General features: G+C 44.3%; 1 protein-coding gene across 1 annotated transcript in view; it reads left to right on the top strand.

Moving 5' to 3' along the window:
* The first annotated feature begins 1,076 nt into the window (after positions 1 to 1,076).
* THAP12 (THAP domain containing 12) overlaps positions 1,077 to 22,424 on the top strand; it is a 28,302-nt gene continuing 6,954 nt past the window's right edge. The window contains exons 1-2 of the mRNA XM_030557681.1: positions 1,077 to 5,731; positions 21,230 to 21,350. Coding sequence (XP_030413541.1) covers positions 5,643 to 5,731; positions 21,230 to 21,350 — 210 coding nt within the window. The 5' untranslated portion in view covers positions 1,077 to 5,642. The remainder of the gene's footprint in view (positions 5,732 to 21,229; positions 21,351 to 22,424) is intronic.

The following is a 22,424-nucleotide window of genomic DNA, read 5'->3' as shown; positions in this document are numbered from 1 at the left end:
GCTTTGGGACTATGAAATAAAATAAATGCATATCAATGTTATGACATAGGTGCAAGTTTGAGTTCCATAGATGCATGTCTTTTTTTAATGATTGTACGAGGGTGGAAGTACATAATGAGCTAAGCAGAGAGATTACAAGATTTAAATATTTTCACTTAACACAGTATAATTTAATACAAAAACTTACATTAATATGACATTAAATCACATTTGTTAGAATTTTAAATACATTTAGATATCCACAAGTTATGATTTTCATAGTAACCTTAATCCACATTGCACATATGGGGAAAAATCTTGCAGATGCTAGATGGTCAAAACTTTCATTGACTACACTACATACTGGGTCTGAGGGCTTGTCTTCACTACAGGGGTAAGTTGACCTAAATTATGCTCACTCCAGCTACACAAATAATGTAGCTGGAGTCGACATAGCGTAGCTCAACTAAGTCATCACTGCACTGTGCCGATGGGAGATGCTCGCCAGTGAACGTACCTTACTCTTCTGAGGGGTTGATGGGAGAGCGCTCTGCCATCGATTTAGCGGGTTTTCAGCAGACCCAATATATCAACTCCTGCTGCATCAACTGCAGCAGTGAAGATCTCTCCATAGTGAAGATCAGCCTTGATTTTTCACTGTCCTGAACTTTATGTAGTCATTTATACCTGTGCAATGTGAGTGCAAACTGGATGGAAAATGCTATCAATCATTTTATACACAATATGCATTCACTCTGAGCAAGTGTAAATAAATGCACCAGTTACAAGGCAGTACAGAATCAAATCCAACGGGCGCTTGGTCATGCATAAAACATGGCTGCTGTTTTTTCCCCCTTAATTTCTTGGCAACATGATAGTTGATTTATAATAGACGATAGCTAGCTAGATGATCCAGAAGACATCCTCCATCAAATTACAGCAGTTTTAAGAGTAAGTTTTGTGCATAAACAACAACTCTTGAGCACCCCATTAATTCACTTGTAGGCTCTAGCCTATTAAAATGGAATTTCTTTGCATTCATTATATTAAGATTTATTATGATTGAAAGTCTTCTGGATAGACTCTAGCATCATATACTATCATTATGCTGAAAGGTGCTACTGGATGCCATCAAATGAGTCTAAGCATAGACCACGCCTCAAACATTAGATTGACCTAGCTGTGTTGCTCAGGGCTATGAAAAATTTTGCAGAGTGCCATAGTTAGGTTGATCTAACCAAGACTGTAGATGGTAGATTGAAGGAAGAATTCTTCTGTTGACCTAGCTACCACCTCTCTTCCATGGATGTATGAAACATTAGCTGCAGCACCATGGCTGTGTTTCTGTCGTGTAGACACAGCCTGAACCAAAGACTATCAAAGAGTTGTTAAAAATCAGTGTGTGTGCCAGGCATTCTTGAAGAGTGTGTTTTTACAGTAAGACAATCTGTGTAGCTATTCTCATAGTTAAATTCTAGTGGAGACATGGCTCTACAATTTTTACCACAATGAAACTAAGCAAGGTCAAATCCAAATGTGGGGTATAGTGTTGATCTCTGCGAGCTACACTGCAGTAAAAACTGCCTGTGCCTTGGCTCCACTAGGATTTTACAGGGAAATAGCTAGTAGGTGTCTGTTATCTCTATAAAAACCTAAATTTTTTGGATGTGAAGACATCACTCCAGACTCTATGGAAGAAGCAACTCCACTAGAGACTGTTACAAATAATGAAGGGACTGTCAAGGCACAGGGCAAGTCAGAGTGGAGCTGTATGAAGCTGACTTTCCCTGACTGCAAACAGAGGGGCTAGGATATTGGTTTTGCAGCCTGTGTGCGCGCTACAGGCAAAAAGCCTGGAGAAGCAGTTATGAGCAGGATCCTAAGAAGAAGCAGAGAGAGAGTTTCTTGGACATCTAGCTTGCCAGTGTGATAGCAATGAAGATTTCTGAGCAAGAAAACTGCCTATTATTTATGTCTACTATGTTCATGGAAATGGGACTTTTTGATGTAATCTTATTTACAAAAATGAACACAAAGATTATAACCTGGCTCATATTGTTGATTTCCCCCCTCCTAACAGAAACAGCCCTGCAACGTCCCAGGTATTATAGTGTTGTCCTTTGGCCCAAACAGCTATTACACATTTTTAGTGTAAAACAACATAATGTATAACTGAAGCTCATTCTTATACCTATCCTACAATAGTACAGACAAGCAAGGCTAGATTTTACATAATAGTTTTACCTTTCCAAAATACCAGAAAACGAGTTTTGTGGGGATTTTTATTATGAGCCTGACTCTGTGAGCTCAACTCCTTCAACTCCCACTGCAGCCAATACTTGCAAGATCAGATATGTAATTAAGCATCTTATGCTTTCTGAAAACTGTACCTCTTAAAGTCAAAATTTACTTCCGTTTTCCTAATTTAGCTCCCTAACTTTCCCCTTTTTTTCTCTTTCTCTCTCTCTCTCACACACACACACACACAATACTCAGGGGTGTGTCCCAGATCCCTTTTGTTATTTCATTGACTTACCCTCGCTATTGGAACTGAACACATATCACACTAGAAAATCCACAAGAGAAAGAGGTAGGGAAGGTAGTATAGTTAAGTTTTGGCACTGATCTCAGATATACATAGCAACATCTTATAAAAGTGTCTGTTACATGAACACAGTAGTTAATTTTGCAAGTTACATGGCAATGCATGACCCTTTGTCTCTGAAGCTAAGATCAAATTCTTAGGCAGCAGTAACAACAAAAGAATGTAAATCCTTCAGATAGTAATTTCCCTCAGTATAGCAAAGAACACAGCTGCATATTCTGAGTGAAGGGATTGGCAGGAAAGCAAGGCTGAAACAACTGTGATGAACTAAATAATTCCCATGGTCAGCACACTGTAAGAGGCACATGCTCTAAGGCAGGGGTTTTCGACCTTTTTCTTTCTGAGGCTCCCCCAACATGCTGTAAAAACTCCAGGGCTCACCTGTGCCACAACTGGTTTTCTGCATATAAAAGCCAGGGCCAGCATTAGGGGGTAGCAAGCTGGGCAACTGCCTGGAGCCCAACACCATAGGGGCCCCTGTGAAGCTAAGTTGCTCAGACTTCCGCTTCAGTCCTGGATGGTGGGGCTCAGGGCCCTGGACTTCATTCTCATATGGTGGGGCTTCTACTTTCTGCCCTGGGCCCAAGCAAGGCTAACACTGGTCCTGCTTTGCAGTCCCCCTGAAACCTGCTTGCAGCCCCTGGTTGAGAACCTCCGCTCTAAGGAATATGATTTAGAGGGCAGTAGGCCCAGATCTTCAAAGGTATTTAGGCTCTTAACTTCCATCAGATCCCGTAGGCTCCTAAATATCTTTAAGGATCTGGGCCTAGAAGTCAACACTTCTTCGTAAGGAATGTTACTATGAAGAAACAACTTTTTGATCCACTCACATTTTGGTTTTTTGGTTGTTTATTGGAAACCAGTCTAAAGGAAGCTTAATTAATTCTTTATTTCTAGAGAAAAAAACACACTTTAAAATGCCTCAAACAATTAAGCTTTTCTCATACTTCTTGGAAGATTCTTCCACAGACTAAATGATTTTCAAGTCCGGACATTTGTCCGGTAGTCAGTCTAAATAACTCTTCTTAACTTCAGTTCATTACACCTACAGCACCCTGAACAAGCCATGTCCTTCATTGGAATTTACACCTGTCAAATGCTATGATCACCATGCAGAGGTGACTATAAGCTCCCAGTTCAATGGGTCCTATTGGCACTGCCCCCTCCTTGCCCCAGCAATGGGGCACCAACCACCTGCAGCAGCACTTTCCCTCTTGGCACCGCAACCCTGATCCCAGCATCGTGCTGAAAGGAGGCCTGGGGGAGGAAGGGCTGCAGATTGAGCCTTCACCACACTTTTCCCACAGCGGCGGAGCTTGTCTGGCTGGGCCTGGCACTCCCACTCCAGGCATGGGGACTCTGATGGAGGATTGGCTGGGCCAAACCTGAGTGGTGCTGCGACTGCAGGAAGCAGGCTGCAATGCCCAGAGCAGGGAGTCAAGCCCAACCCGACTGGACAAGAGCCACTGCTGCAGGGTTTGCTCTCCAGCATCCCCTTCGGCCCAGGGCTCTCCTCCACGCTGGATTTGGGACTGTGGTGTAAATGGTACCACTGCGGGTGATCAGTGCCCCCAGAGCTGGGCCCAGACCCATGGGGCAGGAGTTGCCACTGCAGCATTTCCGTGGGCGCCATTGCATGTTAGCATCCTAACAGAGCTAAAGCCGCCTGTTACCATGTCTATTGACTTCAGATCATTATTTAGCTGAGCTATACATATCATCTCATCCTTCCCCATAATAAAATCTTCGCCGTTCTTTGTTGTTACTTTTCTCTAAACTCTCTCCATTTTTTTCTGATAAGAAGCCCAGATCTGAAATCTGTATTACATGTCTCAAGAATAATAGAGGGATTTACCTCTTTGCTGTGTGATGTAATGCCTCTATTTATTAAGTTCAAAATTAAACAGCTGTTTGTGCACACTGTATTGCATTGCCTACTCAGGCATTAGGCACTGTTACGGCTACTTGATCTCTTGGGAGTAGTCAGTTGATGCATGCAACTACCCATCAAGGCTCAACCCTCAGTATTTTGCAGTTCAAGGGGACAGTAATGATCTTTAATAGCCTGAACAGTCTGGAATCCTATTAGCTGAGGACTGTCCCTCTCTCTCACTTCATCACCTTGGTCACTCTTGCAAATAGCCTTACAGTAGAAGTCTCCAGGAATAGCAGCCATTTTTTCACTACTTTGGAATTCACTACCTTTAATGGGCTAACAAAATGAGAAGTGAAACTTAAGGCATAGCATCGGAATAATTTTTCTTTTGACTTTTTTGAAATTTTAAACAGGAAAAAAATAGCCAAAACCTGTTACATGTTATGGTGGCAAATTTATAACACCAGGAGTTACTTTCAAGGGAATACTCCAAATTTAAACTCAGCAGGTTCCTTGTAGAAATCAAGTTCCTAACGCACACAGGTGGTGCTTGTAACAGTGAGTGGCAGGGCCAAGGCAGAGCTGAGCTTAGACACCCCAGTGACCCATGGAGAACACAGGTAGCTCAGACATCGGCTGTGGCAGACGATACGTAGTTACAGCTCCTCTGCCTGCAGCACGGGCCTCAGCCCCAGTGTAGGGCTGGCTGCATTCTCCAGGCCCAGCCCACCTCCTGCCCATATAAACCTGCTCCTCCGGAGCAGGCACCTGCTGAACGCCTGAGAGGCTCCGCTACTGTAGCTGCCTGCCCAGGCTAGGCCACATCATCTGCTACCCTCCCGTATCTTCTGCGCATGCTCGTCTCCTTCTGCTCGCTGCAGCAGGCGCACGCGCACTGTCAGCTAGGTGGCCTGAACACAGGAACGCTTTTCCAACGCGCGTTCCCTTAAAATAAATCAATAAATAAGCGCATGCGCACCTCCGGGCCGCCGTGCGGCTTGCGGCGCATGCGCGCTATCGCGCCGTCTGGCGTGGTGCATCGTGGGAAGGAGGCGGCTCTGTCCCGGCGGAGGGTGGCGGTGAATCCTCCCGGCCGCTCACAGCAGTGTAGAGCCGCTTCCCCCCTCCCCCCGCCCGGAGGGAGCGCGGATTTAAAGGGGCAGAGACCCCGGCGCGGGGACCATGCCGAACTTCTGCGCGGCTCCCAACTGCACCCGCAAGAGCACCCAGTCCGACCTGGCCTTCTTCCGCTTCCCGCGGGACCCGGTCAGGTGAGACCCGCGGGCAGCCCGCGCCGGCCCGGCCCGGCCGGGAGGAGACCCCGGGAGCGGCCTCCCTCCCCGTCTGGGGCCGCGCCGAGCCCTCCCCGCCAGGGGGCTGTGGGGGGCCCGGCGGGCTGGCGCCTTCCCCGCTCGCCTGAGGACTCGGGAGGCCTCGCGCGCTGCTCCCGCGGGGCGGGGCTCCAGGCCACCCTGCGCCGGCCTGTGGCTGGGGGGCGGCCGGGCCGGGTCGGGCCAGGCCGGGCGGGGGTGTGTCTCTGGGTGAGTGACGGGCGCGGGGGGAGCGCGCGTGTCGGAAAGCGCCTGGGCTGGGGCGGGAGGCGGGCAGAGGCGCGGGCGGGGTGGGCAGAGCCGGGGATATGAGAGGAGGGAGGGGCCCGGTCTAGGGGAGTGGGTGCGGGTGGGGGCACGAGAGTGAGAAAGTGACAGTCGTGAGCTCTCACGTGAGAGCTCCAGTGTGGAAGAGGCAGACACAGGCTCCACAAAAGTATTTAAATTCATTTAACTCCCTAGTAGTGTATCTTGATACCAGTGGGCCATGCACCTCAAAGGCCAATGTTTTCAGGGGGTTGGGTTGTCTCTCCTCTTGGTTCTTTGCTTGGGCCTCACTTTCAGAGGAGTTGCAACTCTGGATGATTTCAGTGGGAATTACGGATGCTCAGCTCTTCTGAAAGTCGGTCCCAGGCTGTCCCAAGTTGAACACTTCATAACTCAAGTATTTGATGCCAATGGCTGCTTTTGAAAATGTGGTTGTAAGGGAGGTTGTCAAACTTGCCCAGTTGAATATGATGCTGTAAACTAGGGTGGTCAAAGTGCATGCCACTTGCCGTATACCACCTACAGAATTCTGTAATGCAATCTGAGGGCTGGTCCACACTACGGGGGGGGGAGGGGGAAGGTAATCGATCTTAGATACGCAACTTCAGCTACGTGAATAACATAGCTGAAGTCGAATATCTAAGATCGGATTACTCACCCGTCCACACTGCGCGGGATCGATGTTCGTGGCTCTCCCTGTCGATTCCGGAACTCCGTTGGGGTTGATGGAGTTCCGGAATCGATATAAGCGCGCTCGGGGATCGATATATCGCATCTAGATTAGACACGATATATCGATCCCCGAGCAATCAATTTTAACCCACCGATACGGCGGGTAGTCTGGATGTGGCCTCAGGCAAATCTACCATTTACTATACTGAAAGAGTTGGCTCCTTGAATCAACAGTCCTCTGCCTACTGAAAGCGCACCATCTCTACAGTCTGCCTCTTGAATCAAGGTGGAATAGTGCTTGCTGAGACCCATCATCTCTGTGGACTACACTTTCCTACTAAATTACGAAGTTGGCTGCAATTTCTGCAAAATGGAGGAGATTTGGTGCTGTCTGTTGAGTTGCACTGTTAATTTGTCAGGAGCCATTGTTGCAAGGTCTGGATGATGACAGGTTGAAAAAGCATGTGTATCTTCCCCAGATTCACTAAGTCATACACATATTTTGACTGCTGGCTATTGAATGACAGTTTGATATAGATACTCTGTGTTGGTAGTATAGATGTTTTTGAACAGTTTGCTGTGGATTGTATGCCTGTTGGAAAGTAGTATATATTAATGTGTTTAAATATTTCAAATTAATAACACTGTCCTTTGCAAAAACAACGATGAGTCCTTGTGGCACCTTAGAGACTAACAAATTTATTTGGGCATTGTGGGCTAGAACCTCCTTCATCAGATGCATGGAGTGGAAAATGCAGTAGCAGGTATATATACACATAGTACATGAAAAGACTGGAGTTGGTAATCATTTCTTGTACTATGTTTATATACACCTGCTATTGCATTTTCCACTCCATGCATCTGATGAAGTGGGTTCTAGCCCACAAAAGATTATGCCCAAATAAATTTGTTAGTCTCTAAGTGCCACAAGGACTCCTAGTTGTTTTTTGCTGATACAGACTAACACAGCTGTCACTCTGATACTCTCTGTAGATGAGTGGACTCACTCCTGCTGCACCTCCTGCTGGTTATCCTCAGGAATTAGCTCGATTCAGCTCTGGAGCACCCTCTGCAAGCTGGTGATCCACCTGTCCTCTGGCCCCCATGTCACTCCCTGGACCCAGTGCCCTTTTATATGGGGTGCTGCCTGCTAGTAGTAACCCCTTTCTCTGAGTCTCCCCTCCCCAGGGAACCCTCACCTTGCCTCAGTATATGGCTTCTGCTAGTCATTGTCTAGCCCCACACCCTGGGGCAGACTGCAGTATCAGCCTACTCATCACTGGCAAGGAGGGTTTGGACCTGCTGCCTTGGCCTACCCCTGGGCTGCCCTCTGCAACCCCCAGTACCTATTAGCCCAATGCTAGGCTACAGCCTGGGCTTTCCAGGCTAGAGCTCCCCAGCTCCTCAGCCTGTCCCCAGCCCTGCTCCGCTCAGGTACCTTATGTCCTGCTCCCTGCAGCCAGGCCCTTCTCCATCTACAAACAGAAAGAGACTCCTGCTTTGGGCTTCCCTGGCCTTTTATAAGGGCCAGCTGGGCCTGATTGGGGCATGGCCCCAGCTGAGCCTGCTTTCCCCGATCAGCCCAGACTTTTTGCCCCAGCCACAGCCCTCTCCTAGGCTGTTTTAAGCCCCAAGAGGCAGGAGCAGGGGACCACCCAGATACACTACCCTTTTCAGGTTTTCTTTCCATGTGAAAGTTATCAGTTGTTTGAAGACCCTTAGGGCTGGTCTACACTGGGAGGGAGGGGGGTGTCAAACTAAGATATGCAACTTCAGCTATGCTATTTGCCATCCTCATGGTGGCAAGTCGACTGCTGTGGCACCCCCGTCGTCTGTGCTTACTCTTGCCAAGGTAAAGTATGGGCGTCGATTAGTGGATCAATTTATCGCATCCAGGCGAGACGTGATAAATCGATCCCCGATGCATCGAACACTACCCGCTGATCCAGCGGGTAGTATAGACGTACTCTTAGAAAAATAAATATTGTATCTCAACTGTAATGTCACAATATTTGCTCCTGAAAGCAGACACTTGTATAAAAATTAAATGCATTAGTTTGCTTTTAAGTTGAATGTGTTATGTATATCTTGGTTGCTGCATTTACAGCCTTTTCGTACTCAGGTGTGGTGTAATCATTATACATATGAACGTAACTGCATGTATTTTTGCACATTCTGTCTTTAGTGCCATAAACTCAGTACCAACTACATTTTATTGCAAATCTGTTTATTCTAAAATAGCTGATCTTCACGATTTATGCCTATTCATCTGGGTTGTTGTACTGTGCCTAGCCTAGCCTGGCCTGGCCATGAACAGTTTTTGGTAAATTTTCCATACCTTCAGTCTCTTAATCTTTATTAGCATGAATATTTAATATACGTGGAGAAAGAAGAATGAGGACAGCTGTCCTCCCATTGTGCACAATTATAAGAAAAGGGGCTAAATATTATAGTGATGAGGTATGGGATGGGGAAGCATTTCCTTAGAGAACTGTGATCTTTGGAAATAAATGTAGTAATATAGGCCCCAAAATTGCAAAAACTCAGGCATGTGTTTAACTTGACACACTGTGTATAATCCCACTGAGGTCAAGAAGACTACTTGCTTTGTGTAAAATTAAGCAAATATATAACTTTTTTGCATCATCAGGATTATAATTATTTGAGCTGAGTCTTGATAGTCTAACTAACTGAAAAGTGATAGGAACAGGCTGGAAAAGAATTTTAATCTAATACATTAAAATGACACAGTTAATTTACCATATTTTTAATGGAGTGTCTATAATTATCCCCTTCATAAGAATATTTGTTTTGTGCTTCAAGTTTTTCTCTTATCTTCCACTCAACACTTATGAAAGGCGTACAACAATTATGTGACCTACTCAGAAAACTGGGAGGTAGATAGTGTGTCATGCAAGTATTACACAGAGGTAGATCTCAACAGTTTTTATTTTTTCTGAAACCTATACAGTTCTGCTTTGGTCATATTTTCATTTTAATTATATTAACATTTATATAGTGCTTTCAAGACATGGAATCATAGAAATGTTGGGATGGAAGGGACCTAGAGAGGTCCATCTGTAGCCCTCTTCCTGAGGCAGGACCAAGTATAGGCAGACCATTCCTACCCTGGAAGTCCTTTTTATAATTATGAAGTAATTAGAATAAATTAATTTTGTTTTATCACTCTCTCTTTTTATTGCTAAAACAACTTTGTTCAGGGGTTCGCAGATTGAAAACCACTGCTCTAAAGACCAAACTTTTGGAGGGGAGACCCAGTTGAAGAAAATTGTTGATGCTTGCGACCCAACGGAGCTGGGGATGAAGGCTTTGGGGTGTGGGAGAGGCAGAGGGTTGGGGTGTGGAGATGGGGGCTATGGGGTGGGGCTGAGAATGAGGGGTTTAGGGTGTGCGAGGGAGCTTTGGGTTGGGGCAGCCATTTGGGGTGTGAGAGGGAGTCAGGGTTCTGGGCTGGGAGTACAGGCTCTGGGGTCAGGCTGAGGATGAGAGGATTGGCGTACAGGAAAGGGTTCTGGGTTTGGGGGGGCTCAGGGCCGGGGATTGGGGCACCGACTTACCTCCAGTGGCTCCTGGTCAGTGACACAGCTGGGGTGCAGAGGCAGGCCCCAGAAGTGGCCAGGAGCAGGTTTGACTTTGAGACAGAGGTGCATGACTCTCGCCCACAGGCACCGTCCTCACCAGCTCCTATTGGCCAGTGCACACTCCCTCCCCAACACCTAGGAGCTGGGCTTGCTGCTGGCCGCTTCTGGGGTGTAGCGCAGTGTCAGAACAGGTAGGCACTAGCCTGCTTTAGCGTTTAACATGCCGGTTGGCAGTGCTGACCAGAGCTGCTAGAGTCCCTGGGTGCTGAGCAAGGCGACCCAGTGCCTTAGATGCCATGACCCAATACTGGATCACAACCCAAACTTTGAAAAACACTGCTTTAGAACACTTATTGGCCTCTGGCAGGGTAGTTAAAAATCAATTTTTTTTTTAAAGAAAAAGATTTTTTTGATGATTTAAATTTATAATTTATTCCTTTAAACCTGTTCAAAATGAAATCTGAATTTAATACAAAATATGTTAAGGCCTAGACTTGTATTCTCTCAGAACATTTAAATAAAAAATAAATTGGCAGAATCCATGAACCTTTATCCAAAAACTTTTGAGTTAACAGGTGCTTTTCTATATGAAGAGAGAACTGGGGAAAAACTTTTAACTTTTGAGGTTGAGCTTTATAAATGTGGCACAGTAGGTCATGCATTCTATTAAGGGATTGTTTTGTTTTAATAAAAATCTGATACGCTATTTTATGTTCATTTAAATTTCAGTTACAATTCTAATGCAGCGTAACACAAATTATGAGTAATGCTGCAAGTTTGTCACGGATTTTGTGCCCTCTGTGACTTCTGCAGCAGCCAGTGTGCTTGGTTTCAGGGCTGCCCAAGCAGCTCAGGCAGCCGCATGGCCAGTTGCACTGGCCGTTGCTGGGGTAGTCTCAGGGCACTGCCTCCCCTCCTCCCCACCCCAACAGCAGCAGGAGGAGTTTGGGTGTGGGAGGAGACTGGTACCAGGTGCTTTAAGCAAATATATATAACTTAAACCATATCAATTAAATAATAATGTTGTTTAATAGATTATGGTAAATTAAGTCATAAACAGGTTATTACAATTTAAAATTTAAATTTAAATCAGTTTTAAAAGAAAATTGTTTTAAATATGATTTTTTGTCATTGATTTTTATCCACCCTGGAGAGAAGTAATTTATACTTCATCCGTCAATAGAATGTTTCCTAAATAAAATGGTCTTTCACCCTTTTATGAGATGTCATCAGATATTTAAAAACAATTCTTTTAAACATCCATGACTGAAGAAGAGGCTCTCAAATCCTAGAGCTAAAAAGAGTGGTAATTAAAACAGCGGTGCAAACTCTTGTGGTAAGACTGATCTTGTTCTGTGCCAATGAAGCACTTACAAAGCAAACGCTGCATGATTACAGATGTATCACTGACCATCTATATTTATTTGCTGCATGAATTGTCTCATACGACTTGATTTAACAGATTTCTGTATTAAGCCTGGTCTACAGTACGGGGTTAGGTCGAATTTAGCAGCATTAGGTCGATTTAAAAATGACTGCATCCACACAACCAACCCCGTTCCGTCGACCTTAAGGGCTCTTAAAATTGTCTTCTGTACTCCTCCCCGGCGAGGGGAATAGTGCTAAAATTGATCTTGCTGGGTTGAATTTTGGGTGTTGTGGATGCAAATCAACGGTATTGACCTCCGGGAGCTATCCCAGAGTGCTCCATTATGACTGCTCTGGACAGCACATTGAACTCTGATGCACTAGCCAGGTACACTGGAAAAGCACCAGCAACTTTTGAATTTAATTTCTTGTTTGGTCAGTGTGGCGAACTCAGCAGCACAGGTGACCACGCAGTCTCCCCAGAATGGCAAAGGAGCTCCAGGATGGACCGAAAGGGAGACACTAGATCTGATTGCTGTATGGGGAGAAGCATCTGTGCAGGCCGAATTCCAATCAAAAAGAAGAAATGCAAATATATTTGCCAAAATTTCACAGGGCATGTTAGACAGGGGACACACAGCAGTGCCATGTGAAAGTTAAGGAGCTCAGGCAAGCCTACCAAAAGACAAAGGAGGCAAACGATCGCTCCGGGTTAGAGCCCCATACATGCCTCTTCTATGATCAGCTGCATGGCATTCTAAGGGGGACCCTACCACTCTCCCACCACTGTCCGTGGACACCTGCAAAGGGGGAGTCTCATGCAACAGGGAGGAGGATTTTGTGGATAAGGAAGAGGAGAATGCACAGCAGGCAAACGGACAATCCGTTCTCCCCAGCAGCCAGGACCTTTTCATCACCCTGGACCCAATACCCTTCCAAGGCAGAATCCCTGACCCTGAAGCCAGAGAAGGCAGCTCTGGTGAGTGCACATTTGTAACTACAATACAGGGTTTAAAAGCAGTAATGTTTAATGTTTGATTTGCCCTGAAGAATTGGGACGCATTCACGGCTAGTACAGCTACAGGAAAAGTCTGTTAATGTGTCTGGGGTTGGAGCGGGAATCCTCCGGGGACATCTCCATGAAGCTCTCGTGGAGATACTCTGAAAGCCTTTGCAGAAGGTTTCTGGGGAGGGCTGCCTTATTTCGTAAGGACACTTTACCGTGCCAAGGACACGGTAGGACACTTTACCACGCCAAGCCAGTAGCAAGTAGTGTGGAATCATTGCAGCACAAAGCTTGGCAGTGAATGGTTCTGGGTTTTGGTCGCATTCAGTCTATATCTTTCTGTGTTAGCCTTAGTAGAGTGATATCATTCATGGTCACCTGGCTGAAATAGGGAAATTTTTGTAAGGGAACAGTAAAAGGACCCTGTTCATGCTGGGCTGTTTGCGTTTGGCTAAAAGGGATCAGAAAGTAGCCACGCGATGGGGTGGGGGTAGATGTGTGCTGCACATCCACCTGAAAACCACAGCCTTTTAAATGTGAAACCCAGTCCCTTGCTTGCTCTGGGAAGGGAGGGTGCTGCATTTTGAAAATATTCCCACATGTTATGAAGGTGTAAGAAGCCAACCCTGCATACCAAAAGGCTTACCAGGGCTTCCTGGAAACTGAATTCTGTTGCCCAGCCGTGTGTGATGTGTCACCATACTGGCAGGTGCTCAATATAAAAGGCAAAATGTGACCTTGTACCTAAAGCACATGTGCTGTCTGCTGTGAATTGCTTGATTCACTGTGAAAGAGTCTCCTCCTTGTTCTCAGAAATTTATTATCTTAAATTTTACTCTCCCTTTTCATCTCCCCCCAGGTGCAAATGTTTCGATGCTCCCTCTATCATCTCCGTCCCTGAGGTTGTCGCAGATTAGAAAGTGAAAAAATGCACCTCCGATGACATGTTTTCCGAGCTCATGCAGTCCTCCCGCACTGATAGGGCACAGCTGAATTTAGGAGGCATTCAGTGACAGAGGCCAGGAAAAAATTAAGTGAGCGTGAAGAGCGGAGGCAGGACATGATGCTGAGGCTAATGGAGGAGCAAACAGACATGATGAAGCATCTGTTGGGGGAGCAGATGGACATGATGAAGCGTCTGCTGGAGCTACAGGAAAGCCAACAAGAGCACAGACCCCCGCTGTATCCACTGTATAACTGCATGCCCTCGTCCCCAAGTTCCATATCCACCTCACCCAGATGCCCAAGAACGTGCTGGTGGGGGGAGGCTCCAGGCACCCAGCCACTCCACTCCAGAGGATGGCCCAAGCAACAGAAGGCTGTCATTCAAACAGTTTGAGTTTACTATGGCTACAATAAACAGTGTGGCCTTGTCCTTCCCTCCTCCCCCACCCCACCCAAGCTACCTTGTCTGTTATCTCATTTTTTTTAATTAATAAAGAAAGAATGCATGGTTTCAAGAGAATAATTAACTTTATTTCCAAGCGGGGAGAGGTGGTTGAATAGCAGGGAAGTACATTCACCAAAGGGGGCAGCTCTGCATCAAGGACAAACACACACAACTGTCACACCGTAACCTGGTCAGTCATGAAACTGTTTTTCAAAACCTCTCTGATGTGCAGTGTGCCTTGGTGTGCTCTTCTAATTGCCTGGGTGTCTGACTGTTCAAAATTGACCACCAGTCGATTTGCCTCAACCTCCGACCCTGCCATAAACTTCTCCCCCTTACTCTCACAGATATTATGGAGCACACTGCAAGCAGCGATAACAATGGGAATGTTGGTTGCGCTGAGCTCTGACCTAGTCAGCAAACACACCGGCGAACTTTTAAGTGTCCAAAGGCGCATTCTACCACCATTCTGCACTTGCTCAGCCTATAGTTGAACTGCTCCTTACTGCTCTCTAGGCTGCCTGTATAAGGCTTCATGAGCCATGGGAGCAAGGGTTAGGCTGGGTCCCCAAGGATAACTATTGGCATTTCAACATCTCCCAACAGTAATTTTCTGGTCTGCAGAGTAAGTCCCTGCTTGCAGCTGCTCGAACAGCCCAGAGTTCCTAAAGATGTGAGCGTCATGCACCTTTCCCAGCCATCCTACATTGATGTCAGTGAAAAGGCTCTTATGATCCACCAGTGCTTGCAGCACCATTAAGAAGTACCCTGTATGGTTCATATACTGGTTGGCAAGGTGATCTGGTGCCAAGATGGGGATATGCGTTCCGTCTATCACCCCACCACTGTTAGGGAATCTTATTGCAGCAAAACCATCCAATATGACCGGCACATTTCCCAGAGTTACTATCCTTGATAACAGAACGTCAATGACTGCATTGGCTACTTAGATCACAGCAGCCCCCACAGTGGACTTGCCCACTCCAAACTGATTCCTGAGTGACCCGTAGCAGTCAGGCTTTGCAAGCTTTCACAGGGCTATCACCACTTGCTTCTCAACTGTGAGGGCAGCTCTCATATTGGTATTCCTGCGCTTCAGGGTGGGGGAAAGCAACTCAGAGTTCCATGAAAGTGGCGTTACGCATGCAAAAGTTTCGCAGCCGCTGTGAGTCATCCCACAACCGCAACACTATGTGGTCCCACCAGTCTGTGCTTGTTTGCCTGGCCCAGAATCAGCATTCCACTGTATCAACCAGCCCCCTGCTGCCATGGTGTCCCAGTTGCCACGGCCGTGCTTTCAGGAACATCTGTGTCCATGTCCTCATCAAAATCCTTGTGCTGGCATCTCTTAGCTCGGTTCTGCATATACTCCAGGATCATGCACGAGGTGTTTACAATGCTCACAATAGCAGCGGTGACGGTGAACTGAGTGGGTTCCATGCTTGCCGTGGTATGGCATCTGCATGAGTAACCCAGGAAAAATGGTTCAAAATGATTGTCTGTCGTTGCTTTCACGGAGGGAGGGGCGACTGACGACATGTATCCAAAACCACCTGCGACAATGTTTTTGCCCCATCAGGCATTGGGAGCTTAACCCAGAATTCCAGTAGTCATCGGAGACTGGGAACTGTGGGATAGCTACTCACAGTGCACTGCTCTGTAAGTTGATGCTAGCCATGGTAGTGAGGACGCACTCCACTGACTTAATATGTTTAGTGGGAACATATGCAATCAACTGTATAAATTCGATTTCTAAAAATCGACTGCTATAAAATTGACCTAATTTCATAGTGTAGACATCCCCTTAGTTACTGATTGCTTTCTTTTGAACTTGTTTGCCGTGTTTCCACTGTGATATGTAAATGAGCTGCTTACTGAAAGTATCAGTACAAAATTTCACCATTCTTCTAAAATAAGCATTTTTTAAAGTAATTGCTGTTTGAAAAATACACTGTCACAGATCTGTTGTGTAGTTACTGGGTGTTTGAGTTCTAGGCTCCTGCTGCTGTATCTTTCCTGTTTTGGTCCCTTAGAGTTAGCCTATATCATTCTTCTGACTGAATCCAGGACCGGAACAGGATACATTATTTCTGAAGTGGAAGTGGGCAGTGACTGCAGGATCTGCCAGTCTGCCAAATTCTGCTTCTCTTCACCCCCATACCTCCTGCAAGTTAGTTTATTAAAAGTAGTGTATAACCCCATAGATTGCACATGACATTCCCTTCACAATTTTTACCCCTTCCACTGGCATGTCACCAGTCTATTGCACCTGCAGCATGTATTAAACTTGAAACTCCCACAGACGTTGTTGTCCAAAAAGAGTGCAAACCTAGTTGTCTTTCTCATTCAGCCTAATAAACCTAAGTCTTTTGGGCTCAGTGACTGAAACTTCAGATTTCATGTGCACCAAACAGCCAAACTTTTGGGACTCTCATTCTGTAGTTTATAAAGTAGAGTGAGGGTGGAAGGATGAATTGATTGAATCTGGGAGGGTCCTGAGGATAAGAGAAGTCAGCAGAGATCAGGATATTTTTCATTGCACTTTGAACTAGCAATCCTTAGCTTGTGCAGTATACCATTTTCTTTATTAGTTATCTTCACTTATTTGCAACGTTTGTTAATATTTTCCCCTCCTTTCCCCCAATGTTGCAAAAAGTACACTTTTCTTAACAAGCACTCTACTTTTTGAAATTGTCAATTGTAAATGCAAAACAAGGATCTGAGGGAGTTTTGTTTTGTTTTTAAAGTGGACTGAAGATTTTTTTTTTTTTAATAGCTGAATGGATTTCAGTAGTGAATAGACTGAGGTTGGATGTAATGAATTTTAGTAAAATGGTATATAATTTGTTTGTAAATGTCTCCACCCTTCCTATAACTTTTTGGAGAAGGGAATGTGTCTTCTATGTTTGTAGGAGAGGCGGTCCCATGACCACTGGGAGTCCTGCCAGAATACAAACAATAACTTTTTAAAAGAACTCTAGACTGTGTGAAATGTTTGAGCTCCGCTTAGAACTTTGGGGGAGTGGCTAGAAGCTGGATCAGTTGAAGTAAAATTGTCGCTGAAAATGGGATTTATAATGAGAATTCCTTCTGAATTACTGCCATCGTGTCTGTCATAATGCTGTAATTCTATGTAGTCATCTGTGGTCCTCTTTGACTTTATTTAGGTTGGAGCATATGTCAAGGAGGAGCTGGTGGATATAGAACAGCTAATTATATGATTATTATAGTGACCCAGTCATTACTCTTGTATGGGAGTTGTCTAGGTTTTCAGGCATCATAATGTATCTCAAAGACTGAACATAAAAATGGCCCTACTGGGTCAGACCAATGATCCATTTAGCCCAGTATCCTGTCTGCTGATAGGGACCAATGCCAGGTGCTTTGGAAGGAATGAACAGAACAGGTAATCATCAAGTGATCCATTCTCAGCTTCTGGCAAACAGAGGCCAGGGAACTTCAGAGTAAGGGTGGCCAACCTGAGCCTGAGAAGGACCCAGAATTTACCAGTGTACACTGCTAAAGAGCCACAGTAATACATCAGCAGCGTGCCATCACCTCCCCTTCTCGCCCCCAGCACCTCCCACCCACCAGCAGCTCCGCTGATCAGCACCTCCCCTCCCTCCCCACGCCTCCTGCCCACTGTGATCAGCTGTTTCATGGCATGCAGGAGGCTGTGGAGGAGAAAGGGGGGACGAACGAGGACCTGACAGACTTGGGGCAGGGGCCTTGGGGAAGGGGTGGAATGAGGGTAGGGTCTGGGGCAGAGCCAGGGGTTGAGCAGCGAGCACCCTCCGGCATGTTGGAAAGTTGGCATCTACAGCCCAGCCCTGGAGTTGGCGCTTATACAAGGATCCGCATATTAACTTCCTAAGAGCCAGAGGTTGGCCACCCCTGCTTCAGAGCATCGTTTTGCATGCCTTACTAAACTGGCTAATAGCCATTGATGGACCTATCCTCCAGGAACTTACTTAGTTCTTTTTTGAACCCTGTTATAGTCTTAACCTTCACAGGATCCTCTGGCAGAGAGTTCCACAGGTTGGCTGTGTGTTGTGTGGAAAAAATACTTTTTTTTGTTTTAAACATGGTGCCTATTAATTTCATTTGGTGACCCCTAGTTCTTTTGTTATGAGAAGGAGTAAATAAAACTTCCTTATTTACTTTCTCCACACCAGTCATAATTTTATAGACCTCTACCATGTCCCCCCTTAGTCATCTCTTTTCCAAGCTGAAAAGTCCCAGTCTTTTTAATCTCTCCTGATATGAAAGCTGTTCCATATCCCAAATAATATTTGTTGCCCTTCTTTATTGCCCTTCTTTGTACTTTTTTTCAGTACATCTTTTTTGAGATGGGGTGAGCAAATCTGCTCGCAGTATTCAAGATGTGGGCGTACCATGGATTTATGTAGAGCAGTAGTTCTCAACCAAGGGTCTGGTGCCCTCTAGGGGACCTCAAGCAGGTTTCAGGAGGGCCTCCAAGCAGGGCCAGCATTAGACTTGCTGGGGCCCAGGGCAGAAAGCTGAAGTCCCTTTGCATGGGGCTGAAGCTCAGGTCTCTGAGCCCCACCACTTCGAGTTGAAGCAGAAGCCTGAGCAGTGTAGCTTCGTGGGGTCCCTGTGGCATGGGGCCCCAGGCAATTGCCCAGCTTGCTACCCCCTAACACCGCTCTGGCTTTTATATGCAGAAAACTAGTTGTTGGGGCACAGGTGGGCTGTGGAGTTTTTATGGCATGTTGGGGGAGCCTCAGAAACCAAAAGGTTGAGAACCCCTGATATAGAGGCAATATGATAGTTACTGTCTTGTCTGGCCCTTTCCTAATGATTCCCAACATTCTGTTTGCTTTTTGTCTGCTGCTACACATTGAGTGGATGTTTCCAGAGAACTATGCACAATGACTCCAAGATCTTTCTTGAGTGGTAACCGCTAATTTAGACCCCATCATTTTATATGTATAGTTGGAGTTATTCTTTTCAATGTGCATTACTTGGCATTTATTTACATTGAATTTCATTTGCCATTTTGTTGTCCAGTCACCCGGTTTTGTGAGATCCCTTTGTATCTTTGTCATCTGCTTTGGACTTAATTACGTTGAGTAGTTTTGTATTATCTGCAAATTTTGCCACCACACTGTTTACCCCTTTTTCCAGTTCACTTATGAATATGTTGAACAGTACTGATCCTGGTACAGACCCCAGGTGACACCGCTGTTTACCTCTCTCCATTCAGAAAACTGACCATTTATTCCTATCCTTTGTTTCCTATATTTTAAGCAGTTACTGATCCATGAGCAGACCTTCTCTCTTACCCCATGACAGCTTATTTTGCTGAAGAGCCTTTGGTGAAGGACCTTGTCAAAGGCCTTTTGAAAATCTAAGTACACTATATTCACTGGATCACCCTTGTCCACATGCTTGTTGACCCCTCAAAGAATTCTAGTAGATCAATGAGGCATGATTTCCTTTTACAAAAACTATAGACTCATAGACTCTAAGACTGGAAGGGACCTCGAGAGGTCATCGAGTCCAGTCCCCTGCCCTCATGGCAGGAGCAAATACTGTCTAGACCATCCCTAATAGACATTTATCTAACCTACTCTTAAATATCTCCAGAGATGGAGATTCCACAACTTCCCTAGGCAATCTATTCCAGTGTTTAACTACCCTGACAGTTAGGAACTTTTTCCTAATGTCCAACCTAAATCTCCCTTGCTGCAGTTTAAGCCCATTGCTTCTATGTTGACTCTTCCCCAACAAATTATGTTCATCTATGTGCCTTACAATTCTGTTCTTTACTATAGTTTCAACCAATTTGCCTGGTACTGATAATTGGCTTCTGTGGTGTCATGTAGTGAAGGCTTTATAATACCAATTAGCATATATCTATAGATAATACTCCTTCCAGAGAATTCTATTTGTTGGTAGAGTCAAATTTTTGGAAAATAATGAGATATTATAATAGCTGCCAGAAACGTACTGATTAATGACATTTTTCTGAGGGACATGCACAAATGAAATAGCAGATGAGCTTCATTATAGTAATTTTGCAGGCAGTCTTGTGCATGTGCTGGCTCAAAAAGTCCTTGGCAAAGACTTGATTAAATATATCCATTGGGATAAATGGAAAGCCAACTAATAAGTTTATAGCATTTGCTCCTTAACATGTCTTATGCATGAGAGAAAATACTGTCTTCCAGATTTAAAAGGGGTCTTATTAAGAGCAAGACTTGGGAGAGGGATAGCTCAATGGTTTGAGCATTGCCCTGCTAAACCCAGGTTGTCAGTTCAATTCTTGAGGGGGGCATTTAGGGAACTGGGGTAAAATTCTATCTGGGGATTTGTCCTGCTTTGAGCAGTGGGTTGGACTAGATGAACTCCTGAGGTCCCTTCTAACCCTATGATTGGGTCTCTAATAAGGGAGGGCAAGATTTTTCTAGGACTTCTTTCAAGCCCTATGATATGTGACTCAAAAGTAAGCAAGGTTCTTGAGATGGCGCAAAACCAAACATTTTATAATATATGTAGTGTATGTCTATTGAAGATTTATTTCAAACTGAGATGATTCTCTGGATTGCCTGTCTTCTACTTGACAAATTTTTTTACTTTAGTGTTCAAAGATTCATTGTAAATGTATAGCTTTGCCCTTGGAGATCACCAACAAGAAGAATACTCAAAATTGTATTTTGTGTCAAAAAATCTACTCTTTTAAAACTTGTTGGATTTGTTAAGGGAGGAGGGGAATGGTTTTTCTTCAGAAATAAAATGTTAGCATGTCTTCACTCATGAACAACTGCACAACAAACCATTGTGCTTCAGAGATGTAGTTAGAAAAATGTTGCTTAGAGGAAATGTTTTACATATTTAAGCATCTGAGGTTGCGTTAAATTGAGTAAAAAGAGAAAAGCAAAATTTTTAAATAGTTCAAACAGGAACATGTTTGGGTATCCCCTCCACTCCTTTTTCCTTGTAATTTGACTATAAGCTCCCAACCCCCCACTTGAAAATAAATAAAAAGGCTTATTTCAAACATTAAGGTAAAAAAATGTTGTTTATGGTGACTGTCTTAGAAATTATAGGAGGCTTTTTTGTTTAAACTTAAACTATTAAAGTAATTAAAGTTTGTGTTTTACATGCAGATGTCAGAGATGGGTGGAGAACTGTCGAAGGGCAGATTTAGAAGATAAAACTCCAGATCAGCTGAACAAGCACTACAGATTGTGTGCCAAACACTTTGAGACCTCTATGATATGTAGAAGCGTAAGTAAAGGCAATTAAACATCTAGTTCACATTGTGTAAAATGTACCTAAGTTCATTTTCCTGCTTAAAACATTAACCTTAGGATCAGGAAGTCTTTTTCTACTTCTTTTAAATAGAGATGTCTTATCAAAGAGAAATTTTTAAAGTGAGGATAACTGTTTCGCTCCTATTTTTATGTAGTATCTTTAGCTCACGGAGTGACATCTTAACTGTTCCCATGAGAGTGGGAAATAGGATCATGGGTTTTGCAAACTTAAATTTGTGGGCAGAATACTATTTCTTGATTTTTATGTACATGAATTCTATGTTTTAAATGGTCTTTCAACTACAAAATGTTACTTAATATAAAAACATGAAGGGCAGCATTTTAGCTCTGGGAGTCAAAGCAGCCAGTGTCCAAGAAAAAACGATTTTAGAGACTAATATGTAATCAAAATTGGAATTTCATGCAGTTTAGTTTGGCTTGAGATGATTTTTTTAAGCAATAATACATATTTGAGAATGATCAGCTGAATCCAGTTGCTAGCAAAATATAATCAGCTTTGCTGGCGTATGTTTTAGCGATATAGAATACTGTACTTAAAGAGCATCTGAAGCCTTATGCAAAACTATGAAATATATTCTATATAGGAAATGTGAGCAGAAAGTTTTTCTTAGCAGAGACATTTGTATGAAAACACTATGTAGAAGACTTTTGTTACTGCTTATTCTGCAATTAAAATCATAATTATCCACCTGATATTTTAAAGTAGTTATGTCACAAATGGACACTCTGTCTTGAGATGCAGGAGTAGATGAACTTTTACGTGGAGAGAGAATATTTGTTTAATTGTCCCTAGTGAAAATAAGTAATGAAAGAAGGAAACATGATAGAAGCAGAATTTCCTCTTTATAAAATGGTTTCTTAATGATGCATCGTGGGGTCTTTCTTTCAGAATAATTGCTTTTAAATGTGCAATAGTTAAAGTAAAAGCATTGTAGTGGGGAAGATGGTGTGATCTAAAGATTAAAAAATAGATTTAAGAAACTTTTATATAATAAGTGGTGATTATGGGTGCCACTTCTTTATTAAA

This window comes from Gopherus evgoodei, chromosome 1 (assembly GCF_007399415.2).
Source record: "Gopherus evgoodei ecotype Sinaloan lineage chromosome 1, rGopEvg1_v1.p, whole genome shotgun sequence".
In the NCBI taxonomy this organism is placed as follows: Eukaryota; Metazoa; Chordata; order Testudines; family Testudinidae; genus Gopherus; species Gopherus evgoodei.
This window is presented reverse-complemented; position numbering and strand designations above follow the sequence as displayed.